At 39.9% G+C, this 27,362-nt stretch overlaps 1 protein-coding gene across 6 annotated transcripts in view; it reads right to left on the bottom strand.

Moving 5' to 3' along the window:
* LOC110169278 (protocadherin-1-like) overlaps positions 1-27,362 on the bottom strand; it is a 58,029-nt gene that overhangs the window by 25,905 nt on the left and 4,762 nt on the right. The window contains exons 1-2 of one of the 6 annotated variants that reach the window (XM_055160826.1): positions 23,963-23,984; positions 1,659-2,493 (exon numbers count right to left, since the gene is read on the bottom strand). In XM_055160826.1, the coding sequence (XP_055016801.1) occupies positions 1,659-2,486 (828 nt within the window). In that variant the 5' untranslated portion in view covers positions 2,487-2,493; positions 23,963-23,984. The other 5 variants (XM_055160824.1, XM_020934800.2, XM_020934798.2 and 2 more) reach the window with 5 other exon arrangements.

Below are 27,362 nucleotides of genomic sequence, written 5' to 3' on the forward strand. Positions count from 1 at the left end.
TCCTGTGGTTTTCCTCTGATTTTGCTCTGGTTTTCCTCTGGTTTTTCCCAGATTTTGGCCTTGTTTTGGCTCTGGTTTTGCTCTGGTTTTGCTCTGGTTTTCCTCTGGTTTTACCCTGATTTTGCCCTGGTTTTGACTCTGGTTTTGCCCTGTTTTTTCCCTCCTTTTGGCCTGGTTTTGATCTGGTTCTCCTCAGTTTTTTCCCTCCTTTTGGCCTGGTTTCGGGCCCGGCTGCGACTGGACAGGTGTCAGCGCCGTTGTGACTGAAGTTGTAATTACGCGCGAGAGGCTGTAGAGGACTTTAATGATTTCAGAGGCGCTCGTCAGAACCGGAGCCTGTTATTAATCAATCAGAGCACGAGTCAGTCATTTAGATTCAGCAGGGAGGTCGCCCACACTGAAGCCTATGGGCCATTTCCACTCCGTCATATAGAGACTCTATTAGCATCAGATCAGAGACGCTTTGAATTCAGACGGGCGAATTTAATTGTGTTAAAGGAGGACGAAAAAAAAAAAAAAAAAAAAACGAGAGACAGAGTTTCCAGTGAGATCGAATTAAAGGTCCGATATTTCGCAAAATCGACTCTAGAGAGATTTAAGTCGAGTTATAATTTTGTTTCCTCGTCAAAAAAACCGACCTGGACTTGTGTTTTTTTTCATTCACGTTTGAGTAAATCTTTATTTTTCGTCTGTTTATGTCTCAGAAGCTCAAAAATGCTCCGTTACACCTTGTGATGTCATGAAGTGGTGGTTTTGAAGTTAAAAATGAACTCTTGGGTTTTGTGCAGTCCTGGTTTAGTCCTGGCTTAGTCCTGGTTTAGTCCTGGTCTCGTCCTGGTTGAGTACAAGTTTAGTCCTGCTTGAGTCCTACTTGAGTCTTGGTCCAGTCCTGGTTTAGTCCTGGTTCATTTCTGGTTGAGTCTTAGTTTAGTCCTGGTTCAGTCCTGGTTTAGACCTGGTTTAGTCCTGGTTTAGTCCTGATCCAGTCCTGGTTCAGTCCCAGTTCAGTCCTGGTTCAGTCCTGGTTTAGTCCTGATTCAGTCCTGTTTCAGTTCTGGTCCAGTCCTGGTTTAGTCCTAGTGGAGTTTTGGTTGGTTGGTTCTGGGTGAGTAATTGTCTAGTCCTGGTCCAGTCCTGGTCCAGTACTAGATTAGTCCTGGTTCAGTCCTGGTTTAGTCCTGGTTTAGTCCTGGTTTAGTCCAGTCAGTCCTTGTTTAGACCTGGTTTAGTACCTGGTTTACTCTGGTCCAGCCCTGGTTTAGTCCTGGTTCACTCTCAGTTTAGTCTTGGTTCAGTCTTGGTTCAGTCCTGGTTTAGTCCTGGTTAAGACCTGATTTAGACTTGGTTTAGTCCTGGTTTAGTCTTGGTTCAGCCCTGGTCGAGTCCTGGTTCAGTCCTGGATCATTTCTGGTTCATTTCTGGTTCAGTCCTGGTTGAGTCTTAGTTTAGTCCTGGTTTAGTCCTGGTCCAGTCCTGGTTCATTCCCGGTTCAGTCCTCGTCCAGTCCTGTTTAAAGTCTTGGTTCAGTCCTGTTTTTAGTCCTCATTCAGCCCTGGTTTAGTCCTCATTCAGTCCTGGTCTAGTCCTGGTTCAGTCCTGGTCCAGTCCTGGTCCAGTCCTGGTCCAGTCCTGGTCCAGTCCTCGGTCTGTGCCCTCACCTGTACGACGGAGTGCCCCAGCGGACTGTTCTCCAGCAGGTTCGCCTCGTAGTGACTCCTCTCGAACTTCGGCGCGTTGTCGTTCTGGTCGGTGATCAGGACCCTGAGCAAAGCGCTGCTCTGCCTCTCGGGGGTCCCGCCGTCCACCACCAGAATGTTCATATCGTACGACTCTTTCGCCTCCCGGTCCAGGCTGCCCATGACCACCAACTGCGGAACTTTTTCGTCCGAATCCGTCGCCACCTGAAGGCTGAAGAGCTGCTCGAAATCGTCCCTGGTGCTCAGCGAGTACCTGTCCACCCCGTTGACGCCGGAGTCTCGGTCGTTCGCCATCGGGATCGAGAACAGCGCTCCGACGTGCGTGTTTTCCGGTATGGACAGCGTCATGACCGGCGAGACGAACTGCGGCGTGTTGTCGTTAATGTCCAGGACCTCGATGCGACCTTCTATCAACCTCGGCCCCATCCCTTTGACCATGTCCGTGATGGAGACCTCGAATTCCAGGAAGCATTTGTCGTCGTCTAAAAGGTTGCGACAGTCCTTGAGGAGTTCGCGGTCGATGGGCGTCTCCGTGGTGTAGATCTCGCCCGTTTTGCTGTCGACGCGCAGGTAGGGGGCGCCCACCTCGAGCTTGTAGAGGTGGCCGCTGTCGGGGAGGCCCTGGTCGGCGGCCAGACTCCCGATGAGCGAGTTGGGCGGTTGCTCTTCGGCGACGCGGTACAGAATGTCGGTGGGCGCGGCCAGGCAGGCGCTCAGGAACAGGACGGAGGACAGGAAGAGGAGGAGGAAGTGATGTAAGGAGGAGGACGCAGCCATGACTCCGCCCATCTGAACTCTGCAACACAAGAGAAGAAGAAAAACACGTTAAATCGGTGGAATTGTGGATATTTTCTGAAGCGTCAAACAAAAAATTAAAATGAGTAGGAGTGCGTGTGTGACGTAGTTTTTAAGTTACACTTTTAAAGACCGAGACCGAGACAAGACCGAGACCGAGACAAGACCGAGACGAGACTTTTAAAGACCGAGACAAGACCGAGACTATTAAAGACCAAGACCAGACTATTTAAAGACCAAGACCGAGACAAGACTGAGACTTTTAAAGACCGAGACTATTAAAGACAGAGACTTTTAAAGACCAAAACCCAAGACTTTTAAAGACCGAGACAAGACCGAGACTTTTAAAGACCGAGACAAGACCGAGACTTTTAAAGACCGAGACTTTTAAAGACGAGACTTTTAAAGACCGAGACAAGACTGAGACTTTTAAAGACCGAGACAAGACCGAGACTTTTAAAGACCGAGACCGAGACTATTTAAAGACCAAGACCAAGACTATTAAAGACCAAGACCGAGACAAGACTGAGACTTTTAAAGACCAAGACCGAGACTATTAAAAACAGAGACTTTTAAAGACCAAAACCAAGACTTTTAAAGACCGAGACAAGACCGAGACTTTTAAAGACCAAGAGACAAGACCGAGACTTTTAAAGACCAAGACCGAGACTATTAACGACCGAGACTTTTAAAGACAAAAACCAAGACTTTTAAAAACCAAGACAAGATCGAGACTTTTAAAGACCAAGACCGAGACTATGGCCCATCGAGATCAAATCAAGACCATCTTTGTAATTTCCAACATTTATTTGTATTTTACAGTTATTTTGGTAAAATATACCAAAAAATCCTCTTGGCGATATATCGATACTGAATCATCACATTAAACGATACGATATATTGAAATTTTGATATTTTTGCACACCCTTAGATTTTTCCTTTTGAGAAAAAAAAAGTTTGTGGACTGCTGCTGCGGAACATTCTAGACCAGACATGTCAAACTCAGGCCCGGGGGCCAAATTTGGAGGGTGATATAATTATATTTGGTCCGCGAGATCGTATCAAATCTGTATTAGAGCTGCCAACAGGCTACATATAGACTATAGAGACATTATTTACTGTATTTAAAATTTGTTATTATTTTATTTTATTTAATATTATACTTGTTCTTGATTCAATGTTTAAGCAAAACTATTTTTAAACATTTATTTTAATAAGTAGAGGTTTAATATTATCTCGAAAGAAAAGAAAACCTGCAGATGTTGTTGAAAATTTTCAGTAAATATTTAGTTTGGCCCACGACTTAAATTTTTAAGTTGAATTTGAGTGAATTTGAGTTTGACGCCCTTGCACTAGACAAACATGTTTCCACGGAGACAAGGAGGTACCAAACCCTTCACAAGAAATGTTACACAGTGCATCTTTATGTTTGAAGCAGACCTAAATAATTTCGTTTGACTTGTTTGGAGCAGAAGGACAAAAGAAATCGCTGCTTTTCTGTGGCTTTTACTCTGTGTCTTGCCTAAGGGCACATCAGCGTTCAACCATCCGACAAACGAAAACACAAAAGAACACAAAAGCCATTTCCCACACACAAAAACAGTAGTATCAGCAGTACTTTTACTCCACAGTGCACGTACTTCTTCACCACCTGATCCTTGTTTGTGAGTAACACTTTGCCGTAATAATACAGTATACGATTTCTACGCTTAATTAATTTTATAGGTCGGCGTTCCACCTTAATGTGCAGCAGACGGAGAGATCTTAGCCACACCTGATGTCCTCCGCTCCAGAGACGGGACCTCATCTGTAGGGCCGGGGTCCCAACCGGTGCCTCTGGTCCTTATGTGGGTCAAGGGGAGGGTAAGACCGCGATGGTCAACTTACAGCGCGAAAATACACGGGGAAAAATCACTTCTAGAGGGAGTGAAACATGTTAAATCAAGTGTGGTTTTTTGGTTTTACACTGAAATGACATAATTCTGTGAAAAGTACAGTTTATTTAATAGAATGTTTTAAAGGTTTTACAGTCATTTCTCACAAACCCAAAAACACTAAGTAAAACCAAAGTCCTTCTAGATAAATCCCTGCACTCAGCGGCTACGGATTTAGGCTGTGGTGACAATTGTTCAGTTGATAAAGTGTTTATCCACTGATCTGAAGGTTGGCAGTTCGTATTTCGCTCTTGACATATAATTAAAAACAAAAAAAAAAACATAATTGGGAGAACGGTCAGATCCAATGACCCACAGGTTGGCAGAGCGATTCTAGCTTTTAATAGCCTGATTCATCAGCCGGTTTTACTTTGTGGAAACCGTCTGACCTCGCAGCATTAGGATTCGTTCGCTCGACAGTAGGCGTGTACTTTTTTAATTTAATCAATTGCTGTTATTTGGTGGTGACGTATGTAATGCGCCAAATCCCGTAAGGAAGAAGGACAATAACGTCTTTCCACTTGATAAAATTCACCAAACATTCTCTTTGTTTCCGGCTTTAAGTCCTGTGTATGGCTCTTCGCTGATTGGCTGGTGCCCGAACTTGCACTTCCGGGGCTTCTGCAAACCGTCTAGTTTATTTTGATGCCTGACCTAGTCGCTGGAGAGAAATGAAATTAAGCGGAGGCACTAGGTGGCGCCAGCCTGGCTAAGCTATGACAGCCTTGAAGGTAGAAAAGCGCTATAGAAAATTTTAAAAATTTTTTTATACATCAGTAAATGCTAAACATAAAATTAGAGGTGTGCAAAAATATCAAAATATCAATGGATCATATCTAGGTGACCCCACTCACAATAAGAACTCATGTTTTGTAGATATTTTTGAACACCTGCAGTTGAATAAATGCAAGACTTGGTTTAATGCTGCACTGTGGACCATTTAAACCAAAGCATTTACATCTCCATGGAGACAGACAAGTTGCGAACCCTCTCCGGAAAAGTTACACAGTGCACCTTTAAGCACCGGTCTAGTCCTGATTTACTTGTTCAGTCCTGGTTTGGTTCATTTTTTGGTCTTGGTGTAGTCCTGGTTTAGTCTTAGTTTAGTTCTGTGATAAACCCTGGTCTTGAGCAGTTTCAGACCGTTTCCGTTCTAAAATAATTCTCAACTGGTCTTAAAATGTTCGTATTAACCCGCTCGACATGATCCTGATGTTTTCATTTCGAACGCAGAACGTCCAAAGCTGCGATTCTAGCAGAAATCCATCCTGAAAATTCCCCTTTTCGCTCAGGTCAGGGAGTTTTTTTTGTAACCCGAGCCGTGATCCCACCCTGAGCTCCGGGGTCGGGTTCAGCGTCCTGGTCTCCGCGCACGGACGCCTCTGTCACAGGCACGCCCCTATTTACATGTGGATCAGAGGATGCAAAACGCCGCCCGCAACCCAACAGCACGGGCTAATTTACATCCAAACAAGGACCAAGATAAATATTTTAGAAACGGGCGGCAAGAAATAAAGTTTAGAAGTAGCGTCTAAGTGAAATCGAGTTTGAAATTTCAGCATCGTAATAACTTTTTATGCTCTTAAAACGTGAAAACAGAGCTGGTGTTTCTTAACTTTGCATTGCTGTCAACAACTAGCATGCTAACAGTGCACCGGAGAACTTCCTGCTTCCTTTGTTTACATTTTATAATCAGATGTAAACAGCCGGGCGCGGTCACGTAGTCTATTACAATATCTGTATACAGTACTGTAATTGGATTTTAGGATGAATTTCAACATAATATGATCTATACTACTACTACTACTACTACTTTTACTAGTACTAATACTACTGGCATGAGTACATCTGCAACTACTACTACTGCAACTTCTGTCCAGACCATCATCCATAAGATTCAATACCATTTTACTTCATATATTTTCAACTTAAAAAAAAAAAAAACATCATAATTTGATCTATAATCAAAGTTTTCTACTACTACTATTACTGCTGCTATTACTTACTTACTACTACTAATTACTACTATTACTGCTACTATTACAGATGTTACTACTACTACTTTTACTACTACTACTGCTACATCTACTGTATATCTACAAATACAACTCCTCTACTACTACTACTACTATTACTCTACTACTACTAAATTACTACTACTACTTACTACTACTTAACTACTACTACTGCTACTTCTACTGCTATACTACTACTACTACTTACTGCTGTTACTATTACTACTGCTACTATACTACTCTACTACTACTACTACTACTACTACTACTACTACTGCTACTATACTACTACTACTACTATTACTGCTATACTACTACTACTACTACTACTACTACTACTACACTACTACTACTACTACTACACTACTACACTACTATACTACTACTACTACTACTATTGCTACTACTACTACTACTGCTACTACTGCTACTACTACTACTACTACTACTACTACTACTGCTACTGTACTGCTACTTACTACTACTACTACTACTACTGCTACTGCTACTGCTACTACTACTACTACTACTACTACTACTACTACTACTACTACTACTACTACTACTACTACTACTACTACTGCTACTACTACTACTACTACTACTACTACTACTGCTACTACCACTGGCCTTACTGCTACTACTACTACTTTTGCTACTGTGACAACTACTACTACTACTACTACTACTACTACTACTACTACTACTACTACTACTACTACTACTACTACTACTGCTACTGCTACTGCTACTGCTACTGCTACTACTACTACTACTACTACTACTACTACTACTACTACTACTACTGCTGCTGCTGCTACTACTATTACTGCTACTGCTACTACTACTACTACTACTTTTGCTACTGTGACTACTACTACTACTAGTACTACTGCCACTATTAGTTCATTTACAACTACTGCTACTACTACTACTACTACTACTACTGCTGCTGCTGCCGTTATTGCTGGTACTACTAATACTACTATTACTGCTTCTACAATTACTACTACTGCTGTTCCTGCTACTACTACTACTACTACTACTACTACTACTACTACTTCAGTCCAGCGTCACAGTTTAAGCTCCATTCCCAGTTCGCTTTTACTTTCTGTATTTTCAACTTCTTCTCAAAACATATTTTCAAATTAAAAGCCTCCAACTCCCGACACTGAGAAGACAGAATAAAACATTTCGCGGCATTAAAATTTCAGCTATTTTGTAAATTATTACAGCCGATGAATTAAGCAACAAGCCCCAGAGCTGTGTGCCATTTTAAATTTACAACCCCTCATTCTTTTGATGCTTCCGAGACCATTTGCTCTTACCTTGAATGACTGATAAAATGGATTACTTTATGGAGCTATTCCAATTTCTGGATGCAGCTATATTTCAAATCAACTACCTCTATTATTCTTTTCATAAACGCCTTTGCCCACAGACCGGAAGATCGCCGGTTCGAACCCCGAGGAGCTCATTCTGACGGGAGCGATTAGGACTTATTATTGTGACCTGAGGTGTTTTAAACGGGCCACTGTGTCACTTTTCCCGCGGGGAGTTTTGTGTTTTGTTTCGTTCGCGTGTTTGAGTAACGCTTTGTTGTTATTCGGGCTGCGTCTCCAAAGCTCAGAACGCTCCGCTGCACCTTGTGATGTCATGAAGAGGTAGTTTTTAAGTGAGCAGCTCCTTTCTTTCTTTATTAATTTTTTATGTTTTTTTTTAAATTTTTTTTATTTATTTATTTTTATATTTATTCATTTATTTTATTATTTATTGTATTTATTTATTTTTATATTTATTTATTTATTTATTTTTATTTATTTTATTTATTTATTTTATTTACTTTAATTTTATTCATTTTGTTTAGTAGAGATTAGAAATTCCAGGGTTTAAATTATCCACATGTTTCTAGTGAAGGCGTGTGGAGTTTAAAAACACAGTGGAGCACTTCCTGTATCACCGCGTGACATCACAAGGTGGAACAGAGTGTTTTCAGTTTGAGAGGAGAACTCTAAATGCGCAGGGTTTGTGTGTTAAATATGTGAGAATGAAACAAAACATAACTCCAGGTCTGTTTGTGATGAGAAACAGGAGTGTGCAAAAAATATTGAAATATCGAATATCGTATCGTTTAATGTGATGATACAGTATCGATATCGTGGGCTGCGTTTCGTTCATACAAGTTCGCTAAAATCACCGCGGTATCAGCAGCGGTGAAACGTCGGCGGTGCGCCCGCGTAGACCGTCAGGTGACCGCGAGCGAAAGGACCGACGCAGAACTTCACGATCCACGAGGACAAACGCAGCTGACGCCCGATCGCGCTCAGGGGTCCTAGATTCCAAGTTCTAGTCCAAGATTAGTCCTGGTTTGGTCCTGGTTTAGTCTTGGTTTAGAGATGGTTTAGTCCTGATTTAGACCTGGTTTAGTCCTGGTTTAGACCTGGTTTAGACCTGGTTTAGTCCTGGTTTAGTCCTGGTTTAGACCTGGTTTAGTTCTGGTTTAGTCCTGGTTCAGTCCTGGTTCAGTTCTGGTTTAGTCCTGGTTCAGCTCTGGTTTAGTCCTGGTTCAGCTCTGGTTTAGACCTGGTTTAGACCTGGTTCAGCTCTGGTTTAGTCCTGGTTCAGTTCTGGTTTAGTCCTGGTTTAAACCTGGTTTAGTCCTGGTTCAGCTCTGGTTTAGTCCTGGTTCAGCTCTGGTTTAGTCCTGGTTCAGTTCTGGTTTAGTCCTGGTTCAGTCCCAGTTTAGACCTGGTTCAGTCCTGGTTCAGCTCTGGTTTAGTCCTGGTTCAGTCCCAGTTTAGACCTGGTTCAGTCCTGGTTCAGCTCTGGTTTAGTCCTAGTTTAGACCTGGTTTAGTCCTGGTTCAGTCCTGGTTCAGCTCTGGTTTAGTTCTGGTTTAGACCTGGTTTAGTCCTGGTTCAGTCCTGGTTTAGTCCTGGTTCAGTCCTGGTTCAGTCCTGGTTTAGACCTGGTCTAGTCTTGGTTTAGTCCTGGTTCAGTCCATATCCGACGCAAAACTTCATCATTTTCGCAGTTACTTTTGGCGAGAGTGACTTAAAAGTGATTAAATATTAATGTCATATTTTACATTTTCAACACAGTAATATTGCAATGTAACGAATCACTTTGAAATGACAGTAACGAGTCATAAATAAATAAATAACACATTACAGTTTTTTCGGACGCCCGACCAGAAAAGTTACACAATACGCGTCCTCATTAGCGGCGAGTCCTTAAAGCTGAGAGGTCCTTCCTGTCCCGCCGTCGGCCGCCGTCTGGGCTCCCGTGTCCTCGTCTCTGCCTCGAATCTCTGCTCTGTGTGTGTCTGTGTGTTTTTGTCCGGAGCCGATCGACGACCCTCGACCTCCGACCCCCTCGACCGTGGCATTTCGCGTCGCCGTGGCAACCCGGGACTCGGCCGCAAACAACGCAAAGAGCAGCGGAGGAGAAGAAGAAGAAAGCTTTTTTTTTTTTTTTTTTTTTTTTTTTTAATGGGACGAGGTTTTAAAAGCAGACGGGGACAAAAAGAAAAAGAGGAAGAGGAGGAGGAGGAGGAGGAGGAGGAGGGTGGATAATGACTGGACACGGACTGAAACTGAAGGACCAGGGACCTAGAACTAAACCAGGATCAGAGAAGGACTAGAAGAGGACTAGTAAACGACTAAATGGACTACTGGACTGAACTGGACTTACATTTCCAATTACAGGTGGTTTTTATGACGGAAAAAAATCATTATCACGATTATTTTGGTCAATATTGATATTTTTTAGTTACACGATGCATTTATTCAGCATTTCTTTCAAAAAAACCCACTTTGTTATTCATAATTTACGCAAAAATACCAAACTGAAAATAAAAATAGGCTACGAATCTGTACCTCAGAGCAGTTTTGCGATGAATAAAACATAAAATGAATAAAATCTACTTTGAAAATGAAAAATAAAGCATAGAAAAACAAAAATGCATCCAAAATAAACTATATATCCAGCTGTTCTACAATCTCTGTACTTAAAAAATGAAATAAATATACTTGTTTATATAAAAAATGTCCTAAAATAAATGTTGTTAAGCTTTAAATTGTTTCTTTTTAATCGATTATATGAATTTCGAGATCGTTTGACGCAAAAAATCGTTATCAAAATTCAATTAATTGCAGCCTTAGAGGTTTTAAAACTCTGAAATTTGTATTCTGAGGTTTAAAGCCACACTGTGAAACATTTCGGACAAAGTAATCGCCATCAAATCTCACTTGATGGAAAAGTTACACAATGCACCTTTAACTAGAACTAACCCGACTAAACAAATATTATTACGAAGATCTATGTTAAAGATTAAATCATGACTAAACCGAGAGCAAAACAAGTGTGACTAAACCAGAACTAAACCAGGATTAGACCAAGACTAGGACCCGAAACCAAGGTGAATACAGAAAAGACTAAACCAGGACTAAAACTCGATTTGACAAGATAACTAAAGATTAAAAATTAAACCAACAATCAACACTGGGATTAAAAAAACTAAACAAAACAGAAATCAATCCAGGGTTAAAATCCAGCCCTGTTCTGAACCCAACCCAGAACTGAACCAAGACTAAACCAGGACTAAAAGGAAGCAGTGACGCTAACAGTACGGCTGAGTCTATTTAACTGGACAAATTGTCAAAATTAAGATTAAACTAAACTAAAAAGAAGATTTAAAAGGATCAAGACAGGACGAATATAACCCTAAAACCAAACTGGAACTGAACCAGGACTGAATCTGGACTCAAATTCAGTTGGACAAGATAAAAACATCGTTATACCACATCGAAAAGAGAGAAACTAAACTAAAACGACAACTTAAAAGAATCAAGACTGAAATGACAGAAGGCTAAACCCAAACTGGAACTGAACCAGGACTAAATCCAGTGTGAAATCCACTTGGACACGTTAATGACATTTATTAACTAAAAAAGAAGATTTAAAAGGAACAAGACAGGATTAATATAATCCTAAACCCAAACTAGAACTGAACCAGGACTAAATCCAGACTGAAATTTAATTAGACAAGCTAAAAATCGAGTTATACCACATCAAAAAAAGAAAAACTAAACTAAAAAGACTTAAAACTACCAAAACAGGACTAAAATAATCCTAAATCCAAACTGGAACTGAACCAGGACTAAATCTGGACTGAAATTCAATTAGATAAACTAACTACAGAGTTATATACCACGTCAAAATTAAGATTAAACTAAACTAAAAAGACTTAAAACTACCAAAACAGGACTAAAATAATCCTAAATCCAAACTGGAACTGAACCAGGACTAAATCTGGACTAAACTTCAATTGGACAAGGTAAAAACAGAGTTATACTATGTCAAAAAGAGAGAAACTAAATTAAAAAGAAGATTTAAAAGAACCAAAACAGGACTAAAATAACCCTAAACTCAACAAGAACTGAACCAGGACTAAATCTGGACTGAAATTTAGTTGGACAAGATAAAAACAGTTAAACCACATCAAAATTTAGATTAATCTAGAGGAAAATGAAGACTTTAAAGGATCAAACCAGCACTAAAATAACTCTAAACCCAACTAGAACTGAACCAGGACTAAATCTGGACTGAAATTCAACTCAATTCAACTGAAATTCAAGAAAACAACGGAGTTACACTATGTCAAAAAGAGAGAAACTGAACTATAAACAAGATTTAAAACTACCAAAACAGGACTAACACAGACCTAAACCCAAACTGGAACTGAACCAGGACTAAATCTGGACTGAAATTCAACCGGAAAAGATAACAACACAGTTATATAAATCAAAACTGAGATTAAACTAAACTAAAAATAAGACTTAAAATTACCAAAACAGGACTAAAATAACCCTAAACCTAAACTGGAACTGAACCAAGACTAAATCTGGAATAAAATCCAATTGGACAAGGTAAAAACAGAGTTATACCAGATCAAAAAGAGAGAAACTAAACTAAAAAGAAGATTTAAAAAAGATCAAACTAGCACTAATATAACCTTAAACTCAACTAGAACTGAACCAGGACTAAATCCAGACTGAAATTCAATTGGACAAGATAAAAACAGAGTTATATAAATCAAAATCGAGATTAAACTAAACTAAAAATAAGACTTAAAACGACCAAAACAGGACTAATATAATAGGACTAAACCCAAACGAGGACTGAAACAGCACAAAATCTGGACGGAAATTTAATTAGACAAGATAACAACGGAGTTATACCATGTCAAAACTGAGATTAAACTAAACTAAAAAGACTTAAAACTACCAAAACGGGACTAAAATAACCCTAAACCCAAACTAGAACTGAACCAGGACTAAATCTGGACTGAAATTCAATTAGACAAGACAACAACGAAGTTAAATTACGTCAAAAAGAATGAAACTAAACTAAAAAGGAGACTTAAAAGGATCAAAACAGGACTAATATAACCATAAACCCAAACTAGAACTGAACCAGGACTAAATCTGGACTGAAATTCAACTCAGTTCAATTAAAATTCAAGAAAACAACGGCATTATACTAAGTCAAAATGAGAGAAACTAAACTAAAAAGAAGATTTAAAACTACCAAAACAGGACTAATACAGACCTAAACCCAAACTGGAACTGAACCAGGACTAAATCTGGACTGAAATTCAGTTGGACAAGATAAAAACAGAGTTATACCACTTCAAAAAGAGATAATCTTAACCAAAAAGAAGACTTAAAACTACTAAAACAGAACTAAAATAACCCTAAACCTAAATTGGAACTGAACCAGGACTAAATCTGGACTGAAATTCAACTGGACAAGCTAAAAACAGCCTTATATAAATCAAAACCGAGATTAAACTAAACCACAAAGAAGTCATAACTGGACTAAACAAAGTGGACCGGACCAGACCGACAAATAAACCCAAATTCTAATCCAATCTTTGCAGGATTTGAGAAACACATAAATCCAAATAAACCAGGACTAAACCAGGATTAAAGTAAAACAGGCCAAACCCGAGACCCCAGGCCCGATTCAAGATGGAGATAAACACTCCGCACTTGAAGTAGTTTGACCCGAAGAGGCTCAAATTGGAGTGCGTTTGGAGTGTTTTTGAGTCCAAAGTGCCTGTTGATTTTGGGAGCAGCGCGTTTGAATATTAACCAGGAGAAGCGCACGCGGGGCACAGAAAACAGAAGGGAGAGGTCTCACTACATGGGCCCATTACGCTCGGCTCCTCTTCAAACTCGGGCCAGAACCGGCGGAGAAAAATGTTTAATGTATGCGGTTCACAGAAGAATATTTTGACTGAGTTTTATTGAAACAAGAGAGAAAATTCGGGCTGAAGGCGAACGGTAGAGTGAACAACAAAGCTCGAACAAGGACCGGCGAATCACGCGGGGGACGGGCGGATATGGATTTTCGGAGCCGATACCGACGCTGATGTGGCGCATTATTGATATTGGCAGATACCACAGACATTAAAGATATAGAAATGGACATAAATAACCTCCAGGCCAATAGGAGTGTGCAAAAACGCTGAAATATCGACGTATTTTACTAAATTATTTTGTCACAGAGCTACAGTTCTGTTGCTTGTTTCGGGCCTGTTTACATGAGAACAGTTGCGGGTAAAAATGACAAAATATTTAATCAGAAGTGCCTTTCAAACATACGGCCCGGGGGCCAGATGCGGCCCTCCAAGACCTTTAATGTGGCCCCCAGATATCATATGTGGCCCTTGATGAAAAAAGTTTGGACACCCTGGTTTAGGCTGAAGTTTTAACACGTATTTTGCCAAACCTTATTAACAAATAGAACAGGAGACGAGACGCAGAACTATTTACAGAAAACAACACAAAACTTACCTTTTATCAGAGCAGGAAAGAAAATGTACTTAAATCTTTTAGTAAACACACATATATACAATACAGACACACAATCCAATATACGTTAATGTTCATACACAAACACACACACTGACCGTGCACATGTTAATATTTATACCAGGGGTGTCAAACATAAGGCCCTCCAAGACCTTTAATCTGGCCCCCAGCTGATTTTCTACTGAAATATTTTAATTATATTTTCTATTAAGATATTGTTAATTTTCTGTGGTGTTTATCACAGCAGCGTCTCCAGCGTCTCTGTACGTGGCCCTCCCACCACCAGAGCAGCACAAATGAAGACTTGTCTCTTTCCAAACGCTCTTAAAGGACGATCGTTTTGACTGTTGACCGTGACACCCTCATCAGAAAAATGTCCAACATGAGAAAAGTGGAGCCGAGTGCAGGATTTTACAACAAAAACTGACTTATTCCTATTTACAAACAAGTTCATGTTAAAATATTGTGTTGAAATTGCTTCTTTCTTAAAGTTTCAGGTTAAAAGAAAGAGTTCATCAATTAAAAAAGATTTCTGTAATAGATTTGTGTTTCTCTGCACAAATATTTGAACTTATTGTTATTTTTGGGGTTTATATGTTGGATACGGCCCCCGGACCAAAATGAGTTTGACACCTCTGGTTTAGACGGCGACGGCGTTTTTGGGGCTTAAAAATACAAAAATCTGAAACCACCCTCCAGATCAAATCATATTGATCATATCATGTGATTTACAGATTAAGTGTAACCCTCAATTAAGTGAACTGTATTTATAAACCAATAGGTATAAACCAGGGGCGTCAAACTCATTTTGTTTTGGTCCGACTTTGATCCCAAAGGGGCCGGAACAAAAAACTTATTGGAAAATAAACCCCAAAAATAGCAATAAGTTCAAATATTTGTGCAGAGAAACACAAATCTATTACAGAAATCTTTTTTAATTGATGAACTCTTTCTTTTACAAAATATTATAATATTATGAACAACCTGAAACTTTTAACAAAAATGCAATTTCAACACAACGTTTTAACTTTAACTTGTATGAAAATAGGAATAAGTTCATGTTTCTTGTAAAATCCTGCACTCGGCTCCACTTTTCTCATGTTGGACATTTTTCTGATGAGGGTGTCACGGTCAACAGTCAAAACGATCGTCCTTTAAGAGCGTTTGGAAAGAGACAAGTCTTCATTTGTGCTGCTCTGGTGGGAGGGGCCACGTACAGAGACGCTGGAGACGCTGCTGTGATAAACACCACAGAAAATTAACAAGATTTTAATAGAAAATATAATCAAAATATTTCAGTAGAAAATCAGCTGGGGGCCAGATTAAAGGTCTTGGAGGGCCTTATGTTTGACACCCCTGGTATAAATATTAACATGTGCACGGTCAGTGTGTGTGTTTGTGTATGAACGTTAACGTATATTGGATTGTGTGTCTGTATTGTATATATGTGTGTTTACTAAAAGATTTAAGTACATTTTCTTTCCTGCTCTGATAAAAGGTAAGTTTTGTGTTGTTTTCTGTAAATAGTTCTGCGTCTTGTCTCCTGTTTTATATGTTAATAAGGTACGTGTTAAAACTTCAGCCTAAACCAGGGTGTCCAAACTTTTTTCATCAAGGGCCACATATCTAAACACAAACAAAGCAGAGGCTGATCAAGGGCCGTAGACTGATGCTCAGTACAGTGAATAATTAAAATATGTGCATGTTTAACACATTAGAAAGAGCCATCAGTCTTTATTCACACTAAGATCCTTAAAACCACAAACTGAATATTAAATATTAGCTCCATCAAGGGAGATTTTCAAAAAACTTGCAGTAAAAAGTTAATTTTTAATTGATGCAAGGTCATTTGGGCCAATTCACCTGGACGTCTGAGGGCCAAGAAAAATTTGTCTGAGGGCCGCATTTAGCCCACGGGCCATAGCTTGGACATGCCTGGTCTAACCGGTCTGTAGAATAACTTTAGTGAGATGCAAAAATGCAATTTTGGGGAGGTTTAATCATTGTAATATGATGTATGATTATGTTAAATGACCAAAGAAAATAAACTAACTTAAACTATAAATATATATACAGAGTGTCACAAAAATGTTTTAAATCATTTTGCAAGTGTCAGAATAATTTTATTATCCCATATTTGCTAAATACTTGTGTGATATTCTAGGCCTATGAGTTAACCATTTATGTAACTACAATTCTTTGATTAATAATGTACCAATCACTTGTATGAAAATGAATAACCTCTGTGTGTTTGACAACTGTGTGCAGTGTCCTGTTGCTCTAGTGAACCTCGAGATGATTCCTCACATGAAGCCAACTCCCACTGTCACACATGCAAGAGTTATGACGGTGTCTGTCCATACCTAAGGCACCTCCTGATTGTTAATCATGGATTAATCATTGATTGTTTGTACTTTGCATAGCTGCACCAGTTTCTTATTATGTCTTGGCTGTTTCCCCTTCCCCTTGAGAATTATCGTTCTGTAACTAGGGCCTCCTAATGAAATAAAAAGAGGAGAACGGCCTTGAGGCATCAGAACGTGTGGAGACTGTTGGTTTTGATGCCCACTCTCTGCCCGTTCTCCTCGCGAGTAAAACTGAATTAATCTCTTGTCTTTCTTCTTGTTTTAATGTTTAGGCAGACCTAACAGCAAGCCAACAATTTTTTTTCAATTCTTGTTGAAATAACCTCAAATTTTCACTGAAGGTACAGAAACAGATCAAGATTTTATATGTAATGTTTTATTTTAATTTTATTTTCAAGTTGAGCCATTCACTCTCAAAGAGAAATCATTTTGTGCTTTTGGAATCTGCTCGCTTAGAGATGCGCAGACGGCGGTTACAGCCACGGACTCCGCAGCGAAACCGCGAGTCGGGCAGATGACGTGATGAAAAATATTACTTTAATTAAATTCGGGCGAGTGCCGGTTTAACTACTCAAATAAAAAACTCAGAACTCGGAGGAACTCGCAGGAGACTGAGCGGATGGCGGGCGCGGGCGGGTTTGAAAACTGGTCAAAAATCGTGGGTGCAAATGGACAGCGGACGGATGACGGGTTTTGTGATGCGGTTCCGGATGAAAAAAAGTCACCCAAAACTGCGGCCTACCTTCAATCAAAATCTAGAAAAAAAAGAACTTCACCGACTGGCAAACAAACTTCTGATCTTCAACGCCTCAACTGTTCCGTTTCGTCGAGCTGGACTTCGTAGTTTTCCAGATAATTGCTTCTAAAATGATGCACACTCTGTTTATCAAATGAAAAACCTCAAAGCTGAATCTCGTTAAGCAAAACCAACATGTATGATCCATGAGAACCAGCGCGGAGACGAGTTACATTTTCCATATCCCCCGTCAGTCCCTGGTGAGTGTTCGGAGCTTCCTGTTTAGTGTCCCCGCAGCTGTCCAGAGCTGCGGAACATGTAAATACTGAGAGTTTGGGAAAGGCCAAAGAGTCAAGAGCGGTTTTATCTCGCGGCGGAGAGAGAAGAGGAGGATGTGCACGCTCCCACCGATTCTAAAGCAAAACGGAGACGAAAACGAAGGGAAAAAAAAAAAAAAAAATGCACTGGGGACGCGGCAGGGGTGCTGTCTTTCCCACCAGAGTTCGGCTCAAGAGGCTCAAGAGGAAGCGGACAGAGGGACGGGGGTCTGGAGTAAATATTTAACAAGATGACAGGAAAAGGTTGAGAGGGGCCAGAGCGTATATATGTAGTCTACAGAAGATCCAAACACTGAAGCAAAGGAATTATGGAATTAAAGGAGCCGTATTACGACAGTTTCTGATCTGTTATAATCACTGTTGGGCGAGTGATTTTAAAACTGTAATGTGGTATTTATTTATGACTTGTTTCTGTCGTTTTAAAGTCATTCGTTACGTTACAATATTACTGTGTTTAAAATGTAAAATATTACACGACTAATGCAGTATTTTTAAGTTACTGTCACCAAAATAACTGCAAAGATGCTGAACTTTTGCGCCGTATATGGACTGAACCAGGACTAAACCAAGGACTGAACCAAGGACTAAACCAGGACTAAACCAGGACTGAACCAGGACTGAACCAAGGACTAAACCAGGACTAAACCAGGACTGAACCAAGACTGAACCAAGGACTAAACCAAGGACTGAACCAAGGACTGAACCAAGGACTGAACCAGGACTGAACCAAGGACTAGACCAGGACTAAACCTGGACTGAACCAGGACTAAACCAGGACTGAACCAGGTCTAAACCAAACCTGAACCAGGTCTAAACTAGGACTAAATCAGGTCTAAACCAGAACTAAACCAGGACTAATCTTGGGCTAGAACTTGGAATCTAGGAAGGACCGCCCCTGAGAGAACCCCGAGTGCGATTGGGCGTCAGCTGTGTTTAGCCCCGTGGAGCGTGGAGTTCTGCGTCGGTCCTTTCGCCCGCGGTCACCTGACGGTCTACACGGGCACCTGACGGTCTACACGGGCACCTGACGGTCTACACGGGCACCTGACGGTCTACACGGGCACCTGACGGTCTACACGGTCACCTGACGGTCTACACGGGCGCCTGACGGTCTACACGGTCGCCTGACGGTCTACACGGGCGCCTGACGGTCTACACGGGCGCCTGACGGTCTACACGGGCGCCTGACGGTCTACACGGGCACCTGACGGTCTACACGGGCACCTGACGGTCTACACGGTCACGGTCACACGGTGACGGTCTACACGGGCACCTGACGGTCTACACGGGCACCTGACGGTCTACACGGGCGCTGCTGATAAAGCCGTGATTTTAGCAAATTTGTATGAAGAAAAAACGAAAAACCCAACACTTCAATCCAGGTTAAAAAAGCATTGTAACGCACGTTACTCACATTTGTACAGAGTAAAATATTAACACTTTTTTCCCTGTAAAGCCACATTACTGCATTACAGCAAAAAGTAACACGTTATAGTAATTTGTTACTTTTATATTGCATTACTCCCAACACTGGTTATAATGTAGTTTCTTTATCCCAAACAGACTTGGAGTTGTGTTTTTTTTTTTTTCATTCACACACGTTTAACACACAAACCTGCATTTTAAGGCTGAGTTCTTCTCTCAACTGAGAAAAACAACATTATAACATGACTTAAAGCTCCAAAAAGTTGATTTTGTGTAATATAGGACCTTTATTGTTGAGAAATCCAGACCAACTGAATATTTTCACATCAGTATTCTGATACACAATCTGAATTCATTGCCAATGTCAACAGTTTGCTTCTTCTGAAATATTAGAATGTTCCGACCAAATTACCAACAAATCAAATCAGACATTACAGAAAAGTTTTTAACGGTTCTAGAATATGCAAAATTTACTCGTATGAGCTTCAAATCATGTTTTAATACTGTTACTTCCTCCAAAACAAGAGTTTTTTGTTTCATTCACACATGTTTAACACACAAACCTGCATTTTTAAGCTGAGTTTTTATCTCAAATAGAAAACATGGCTTAAATCTCAAAATTTTGTGTAATATAGGACCTTTATTGTTGAGAAATCTAGACTAATCGAATATTTTCACATCAGTATTCTGATACACAACCTGAATTCATCGCCAATGTCAACAGTTTGCTTCTTCTGAAATATTAGAATGTTCCGACCAAATTACAAATCAAATTGTTCCAAAAATAAGTTGTTTTTCTTTTCTATATTACACAAAGTTGAATCTTGTGAGTCTTAAATCATGTTACAATTCTGTTACCTTCTCAAAAACAGACCTGGAGTTGTGTTTTTTTGTTTCGTTCACACATGTTTCACACACAAACCTGCATTTTTAAGCAGAGTTTTTCTCTCAGATAGAAAACACAACATTATAACACGGCTTGAAGCTCAAAAAAGTCAATTTTGCCCAGATCCACCGAATAATTTCACATCAGTATTCTGAAACACAACCTGAATTCATCGCCAATGTCAACAGTTTGCTTCTTCTGAAATATTAGAACGTTCCGACCAAATTACAAGTCAAATCAAATCAGACCGTTATAGAAAAATTGCAGTTTTTAAAAGTTCTATAATTGACAAAATTGAGGCTTGTGAGCTTTAAGCCATTTTATAATACTGTTACCTCCTCAAAAACAGACCTGGAATTGAGTTTTTTTGTTTCATTCACACATGTTTAACACACAAACCTGCATTTTTAAGCTGAGTTCTTCTTCCCAAATAGAAAACACGACATTATAATATGACTTAAAGCTCAAAAACGTCAATTTTGCATAGTACAAGACCTTTATATTGTTGAAAAATCCAGACTAACCGAATATTTTCACATCAGTATTCTGATACACAACCTGAATTCATCGTCAATGTCAACAGTTTGCTTCTTCTGAAATATTAGAACGTTCCGACCAAATTACCAACAAATCAGATCAAACCGTTACAGAAAAGTTCCAAAATACAAAATTGACTCTTGTGAGTTTTAAGTCATGTCATAATACTGTTACCTCCTTAAAAACAGACCTGGAGTTGTGTTTTTTTGTTTCATTCACATTTTTAACACACAAACCTGCATTTTTAGACTGACTTTTTCTTCTCAAATAGAAAACACAACATTATAACATGGCTTAAAGCTCAAAAAAGGCAATTTTGTGTAATATAAAATGTAATATAATGTGTAATATACACATTTTTTTTGCATCAGTAGAGTGAATTCATTGCCAATTAGAACATTCTGACCAAATTATCAACAAATAAAATCAGACCGTTACAGAAAAGTTGCAGTTTTTAAAGTCCAATATTACGCAAAATTGATTCTTGTGAGTTTTAAGTCATGTTTTAGTACAGTTATTTCCTCAAAAACAGACCTGGAGTTGAGTTTTTTTTGTTTCATTCACACATGTTTAACACACAAACCCTGCATTTATAAACACTGAAACACTGAACATTACAGAAAAGTTGCAGTTTTTAAAAGTCCTATAATACACGAAATTTGACTCTTCAGAGCTTTAAGTCGTGTTATAATCCTGTTACGAGCTCAAAAACAGACCTGGAGTTGTGTTTTGTTCAGGGTTCCCGCTGTTCTTCACTGACGAAACTTCAAAACTTTTCCATAACTTTTCCATGACTTTAGAATTGATCAGAGTTTTAGGGTTAAATACTCTTTCCACTCACCTTATAGTTTGGGATTTTAACGTTCAAAATCCTGTCAGTGCATTTATTGTCGTCTCTTTTAAACAAAAAGCTTAGACGTTCAGAAATAATCAGAATAGACTCATGAGAACTTAACAGAACGTTGTGTGAAAGAGATACTAAAATTCCACGACTTTTCCAAAACTTTCATTGAATTTACAGAATTCCATCACTTTTCAAGGCCTGGAAACTGACATTTGCAATTTAGTTTAGATAGTTTTCAAGTCAGCAGCTCCTTTTACTCCTTTTTTTAGTTCAGTAATTTGGCAATTCCAGGGACCGAAATCGCCCCAAATGATTCTAGCGAAGGAGCGTGGAGTTTAAAAACACAACGGAGCGCTTCCTGTATCGCCGCACGACAGAGCGTTTTGAGCTCTGGAGACGCAGACGGACGAGGAAACGGCATTACGACACCGATCGGAAAGATAACCGTTAAGTCAGAAGTTGTTATTATGATTTCCTTTCAGGCGTGTTCAGTTCGTGCGTTTCAAAGAGAGGGGCGTGCGGCTCGACCTGTTTGTTTTGGTGCGAAGTCAAACGAGAAAAGAGGCGTGAGGCCGAGACGGAGGCGTTACCGTGACAATAAACCACAACTGCTCACCCCCCCCTTCCTGCAGGCGACTGCTGCTGCGCCCTCCCGCCGAGCTATTCAGGACGCGGGGTTAAAAGTCAAACGACGTCTAGAAACGTCGGGGGTTGGGACAATGTTTATTTGGTAAACTGATTCTGAAAACACCAGCCTAAAGGTCCTAAATTGACTCTTGTGAGCTTTAAGTCGTGTTATGATGTTGTTTTCTTGTCAAAAACAGACCCGGAGTTGTGTTTTGTTTCATTCATGTTTGAGTAAATCTTTATTATTATTAGTCTGTTTACATCTCCAAATCTCAAAATGCTCCGTTAAACCTCGTGAAGTGGTATTTTTCCAGTTAACCTGCTCCTTTTACCTTTAGTTCAGTAGAGATAAACAATTCCAGGGCTGAAATTACCCGTGACATCACGAGGTGGAACGGTGTTTTCAGTTTGAGAAAAGAAATCAGCCTAAATTTGTGCATTAAACAAACCACAAGCACAAATCTGGGCATGTTTTTGAGGAGGTAACAACATGATTACGTACAGTAGAGCCCGTTAAAGATCCACTAAGTAACTTTTCTGTCAGACGCTGGAATGTCCAGTGAGTATCATTAAGAAGTACAATACATATCTCGATACAGTACACTTTCAATATTTTCGATAAAAAAAACAACAAAAAAACAAACTCTAAATCATGGCTGTGATACTAAAAGTCTTTGTTAAATCACTTCTTGTGCAAAGTTCATATGAAACATAAAAATTTTAATCCTCAAAACAGTAAAAATGTCAAATGTGTCGCATAAATGAGTTTCCTTTCACTCCACAAGCAACAAAACTGTAGCTGTAACAAAATCATTTAGTAAAACACCTAAAAATACCTCTTGGTGAAATATCGATACAGAGCCCATATCTGTATCATCACATTAAACGATACGATATATCGATATTCCGATATTTTTGCACACCCCTACAGTGTGGAATACAATATAAAGTATAATGCAACCAAGAGTCTGGTCATGACCTGTAGGACCAATGAAAATAAGCATATGAGATTTCCGGACTTTAGCCTGTCAAATGTCGTGTTGTCTGTTACATAAGGTGACCAAACGTCCGTTTTCCCGGACATGTCCGTATTTTACGTCCTGTCCGGGGCGTCCGGGTTTTTTTTTTTTATAAAGTGATGCAAATGTCCGGGTTTTCAGTATCGTTCATTGGGACATTAAACTGAGCGTCTGTCGTAGCGTCTGTGACTCAGAAGGAGCGAGACACAAACAGTCGGTCAGTCTGTAACATACCGAAGCACAAATGCACATTTAACATTGAATTATACAAGAAATTCTCCGTTTTCCGGTGGGACAAGTGTGAGTCCATGTGCACAGGTTGTGAGGTGAGAGTTCAGTGTCCCTCGTTTATCGCGGGAGTTATGTTCTAAAAATAACCCGCGACGGTGAAATCCACGAAGTATCAACTTTATATTTAACAATTATTCTATCTGTGTTAAGGCTGTAAAACCTCAGCACAAACTTTATGCACTTTTTCTCAGACAGGATCGACAGGTGCAACACTTTTTACATCCTTCTTAAAACTTATTGCTGCTGTCGTCCTTTTGTTATTTTCCTCCTTTATGTAACGAACTGAAGATTCATTTATTTCGTAATGGAGCCGACAGCGCAGAGTCCTGCACGGGGCCATTTTTGGAGACCCCCAGTACAGGACCACACCCACGCAGGACAGGACCGCACCTGCCCGTTAACCAGAGATTATATCAAACTTTTGCGCTGCCTACGCCACAGACTGAACCAGGACTAACCCAGGACTGATCCCAGGACTGATTCCAGGACTGAAGAGGAGGACTAATCCACGACTGAACTAGGACTAAACCAGGACTAAACCAGGACTAAACCAGAACTGAAACAGGACTCACCGTTGGGACGGGCTCGGAGGTGACGCAGGAGAAAGGACCGGCTCAGCACGGAGTTAAACACGGCAGTTGCCCGATCGCGCTTTGCGGACAAACTGCTCGGCGTTTTCTCTCTTAAGTCCAAGATTAGTCCTGGTTTAGACCTGGTTTAGTCCTGACCCAAAAAAAAAAGAAAAAAAAAAAGCATGCAAAATGGTAAAAAAAATAGGTTAAAAAAAAATACTTGGTTATAAAAATAAATAAACGGTTACTCAAACAAGTGTGAATGAAACAAAACACAACTCCAGGTCTGTTTTTGAAGAGGAAACGACATTATAACCAGAGTTGTGCCTGAACGTTCATATTTTGGGGCGAACGTGAACTGAAAATACGATGTTACTGCCCGATGAACGAACTGTGAACACGTTTATTCTGGAGTCTGTGAACGACACGCGCTTCTATTTAAGATCGTTCAATAAAGCGCCGGATTTCTTTAGTGTTACTGGCAAAAACCCGACTAAACACGCCGTAATGAGCCTTTAATATTCAGCGGAAAAACATTCAGTCTGACAACAACACGAGCCTCCAGCGTCACATCGCCGCACGCCTCATCCAAACAAGACAAAACAAAAAAGTGAATGGAACAGAAAAATAAATCTAACACGTAGTTTCATCGATAAAACTGATAAAATAATCGCTGTCTGTGGTTCTACACGGGCTTTGGCAATGAAACTGAACAATAATCGTTGGCCGTTGTTGGTTCACATAGTTTAAAGCAAAATGTCTGAAAAATGCAAAAGAAAGATCAGTAAGTTTTCTTCTTCCCAATCTCGTTTTTGTTGTGGTTATTTTCATTTCTATTGTGATTTTACTTCATGTTATATATAAGTTCCATTGTATAAGAATGTAAATCTTAACTTGCCCAAAATAAATACAAAAATACAAACACAAATACCAAAAAAAAAAAAAAAAGAGCAATGAACTAGTCCATTTTTTGGAACTATGAACGAACTATTAACTAGTGTTGGGGAGTAACAGATTACATGTACCAGAGTTATGTAATCAGAGTACAAATTATGAGTAACTGTATTCAGTTACAGTTACTGTTTCAGTGAGTGGTAATTGGATTACAGTTACTTTACAGTTATGGATTACAAGGCGGTATTTTCCTGTTTTCACATTTTGGGCTAAATCCCTTTTTTTTTCAGGTAATTCCACTCACTGCCGGAAACTAAACCAGGTCTAAAACCAGGTCTAAACCAGGTATAAACCAGGTCTAAAACCAGGTCTATACCTGGATTAAACCAGGTCTAAACCAGGTCTAAACCAGGACTAAAACCAGGTCTAAACCAGGTCTAAACCAGGACTAAACTAGGAATAAACCAGGACTAAACCAGGTCCAAACCAGGTCTAAACCAGGACTAAAACCAGGTCTAAACCAGGTCTAAACTAGGTTTAAACCCAAGTCCAAACCAGGTCTAAACCAGGTCTAAACTAGGAATAAACCAGGACTAAACCAGGTCCAAACCAGGTCTAAACCAGGTCTAAACCAGGTCTAAACTAGGAATAAACCAGGACTAAACCAGGTCCAAACCAGGTCTAAACCAGGTCTAAACCAGGACTAAACCAGGTCTAAACCAGGACTAAAACCAGGTCTAAACTAGGTTTAAACCCAAGTCCAAACCAGGTCTAAACCAGGTCTAAACTAGGACTAAACCAGGACTAAACCAGGTCCAAACCAGGTCTAAACCAGGACTAAACCAGGTCCAAACCAGGTCTAAACAAGGACTAAACCAGGTCAAAAATGAGGTCTAAACCAGGACTAAACCAGGTCTAAACCAGGAGGAAACCAGGTCTAAACCAGGACTAAACCAAGACTAAATCCTGCTGTGTGGACGTGTATCCTCTTCTTCTATCAATAATATTTTTAATTTGGTTCAGTAAAGTCTGGACTTTTTATTTTCTTTTAACAGACAAAACTTCTTATATCTTATTTTATCCTCGTCTTTGTTTCTCTACAGCAAATCAAGTAATCCAAAGTATTCAGATTACATTACTCACCTTCAGTAATTTAATAGATTACGTTACAAACTACATTTTGGTGTATGTAATCTGTAATCTGTAGGGGAATATATTTTAAAAGTAAACTTCCCAACACTGTAAATAAACAATTATGAACAAAGTAGAAAATGAACACAGATTCTAACACGACTTGAAGCTCACAACAGTCGTAATTTAGGCTGTTTTAAAACGTACACTTCCTTTTGATCATGTTAGAACAATGACAAAAACATTTCAATACAATAAAAATGCCGGGTAGCAAATTGGAAGGAGGAACTTGCGGGCACAAAGTGAGGAACTAAAACCAAACGTGATATCATGAGTTCAATGGTCTGTTCGTTCTGACACGAGTCCTCAGAAAACCTCCACATGTCACAGGTTTGGACCAAAATGACTCGACAAACACGTGTGAAAAACTCAAATTCACTCCAAAGAAAAGAAGACTCATGACAGAAAATATCCGCTAACAAAAAAAAAAGGTGATTTGAAGGATATTTGAAAACGAAAAGCCCATAATGACGAGTGGGAAGTTAGAAAAGGCCTCTGTTTCTTCATTAAAAATTGTAATTATGCTGGAGAAGTATGGAACATTATTTAACAGTATTATTTTAATCCGTGTGTCGTTCGTTCATTCGTTTTTCAAAATAAAACCAAAAATAAGAAAATGAAAACATCTATTTTCTTCATTATTTGTCTCCAAAACCAAAAATGAAAAAAAAAAAAACAGATAATGATTTGTTTTTTTTTCAGTTTTCGATTTTTTGTTTATATGAATAATAAAATAGACGTGACTTAAACTGAGATGCAGGACTGAACCAGGACTAAAACAGGACTAAAACAGGTCCAGGACCAGACCGGAACCAGACCGGAACCAGGACTAAAACAGGTCCAGGACCAGACTGGAACCAGACCGGAACCAGGACTAAAAAGGACTGAGGCCAGGACCAGACCGGACCAGATTGAGACTGGGACTGAACCGGACTGAGACCAGGACTGACCAGACGACCAGACCAGATTGACCAGACCACCAGACTGATTGAGACCGAGGACCAGACCATGATTGAGACCGAGACCAAATCAGGACTGAGACCAGGACTGAGACCGGGACCAGACCATGATTGAGACCGGGACTGAGACCAGGACAGAGATCAGAACCAGACCAGGACCAGACCATGATTGAGACCGGGACCAGACCAGGACTGAGACTGAGACCAGACCATGACTGAGACCGGGACCAGACCGGGACTGAGACCAGGACAGAGACTGGGACCAGACCAGGACCAGACCACAACTGAGACCAGGACCAGACCAGGACCAGACCAAAACTGAGACCAGGACCAGACCAGGACCAGACCAAAACTGA

This window comes from Boleophthalmus pectinirostris, unplaced genomic scaffold, assembly GCF_026225935.1.
Source record: "Boleophthalmus pectinirostris isolate CB_2022bp ecotype Guang Dong unplaced genomic scaffold, ASM2622593v1 HiC_scaffold_3, whole genome shotgun sequence".
Taxonomy (NCBI): domain Eukaryota; kingdom Metazoa; phylum Chordata; class Actinopteri; order Gobiiformes; family Gobiidae; genus Boleophthalmus; species Boleophthalmus pectinirostris.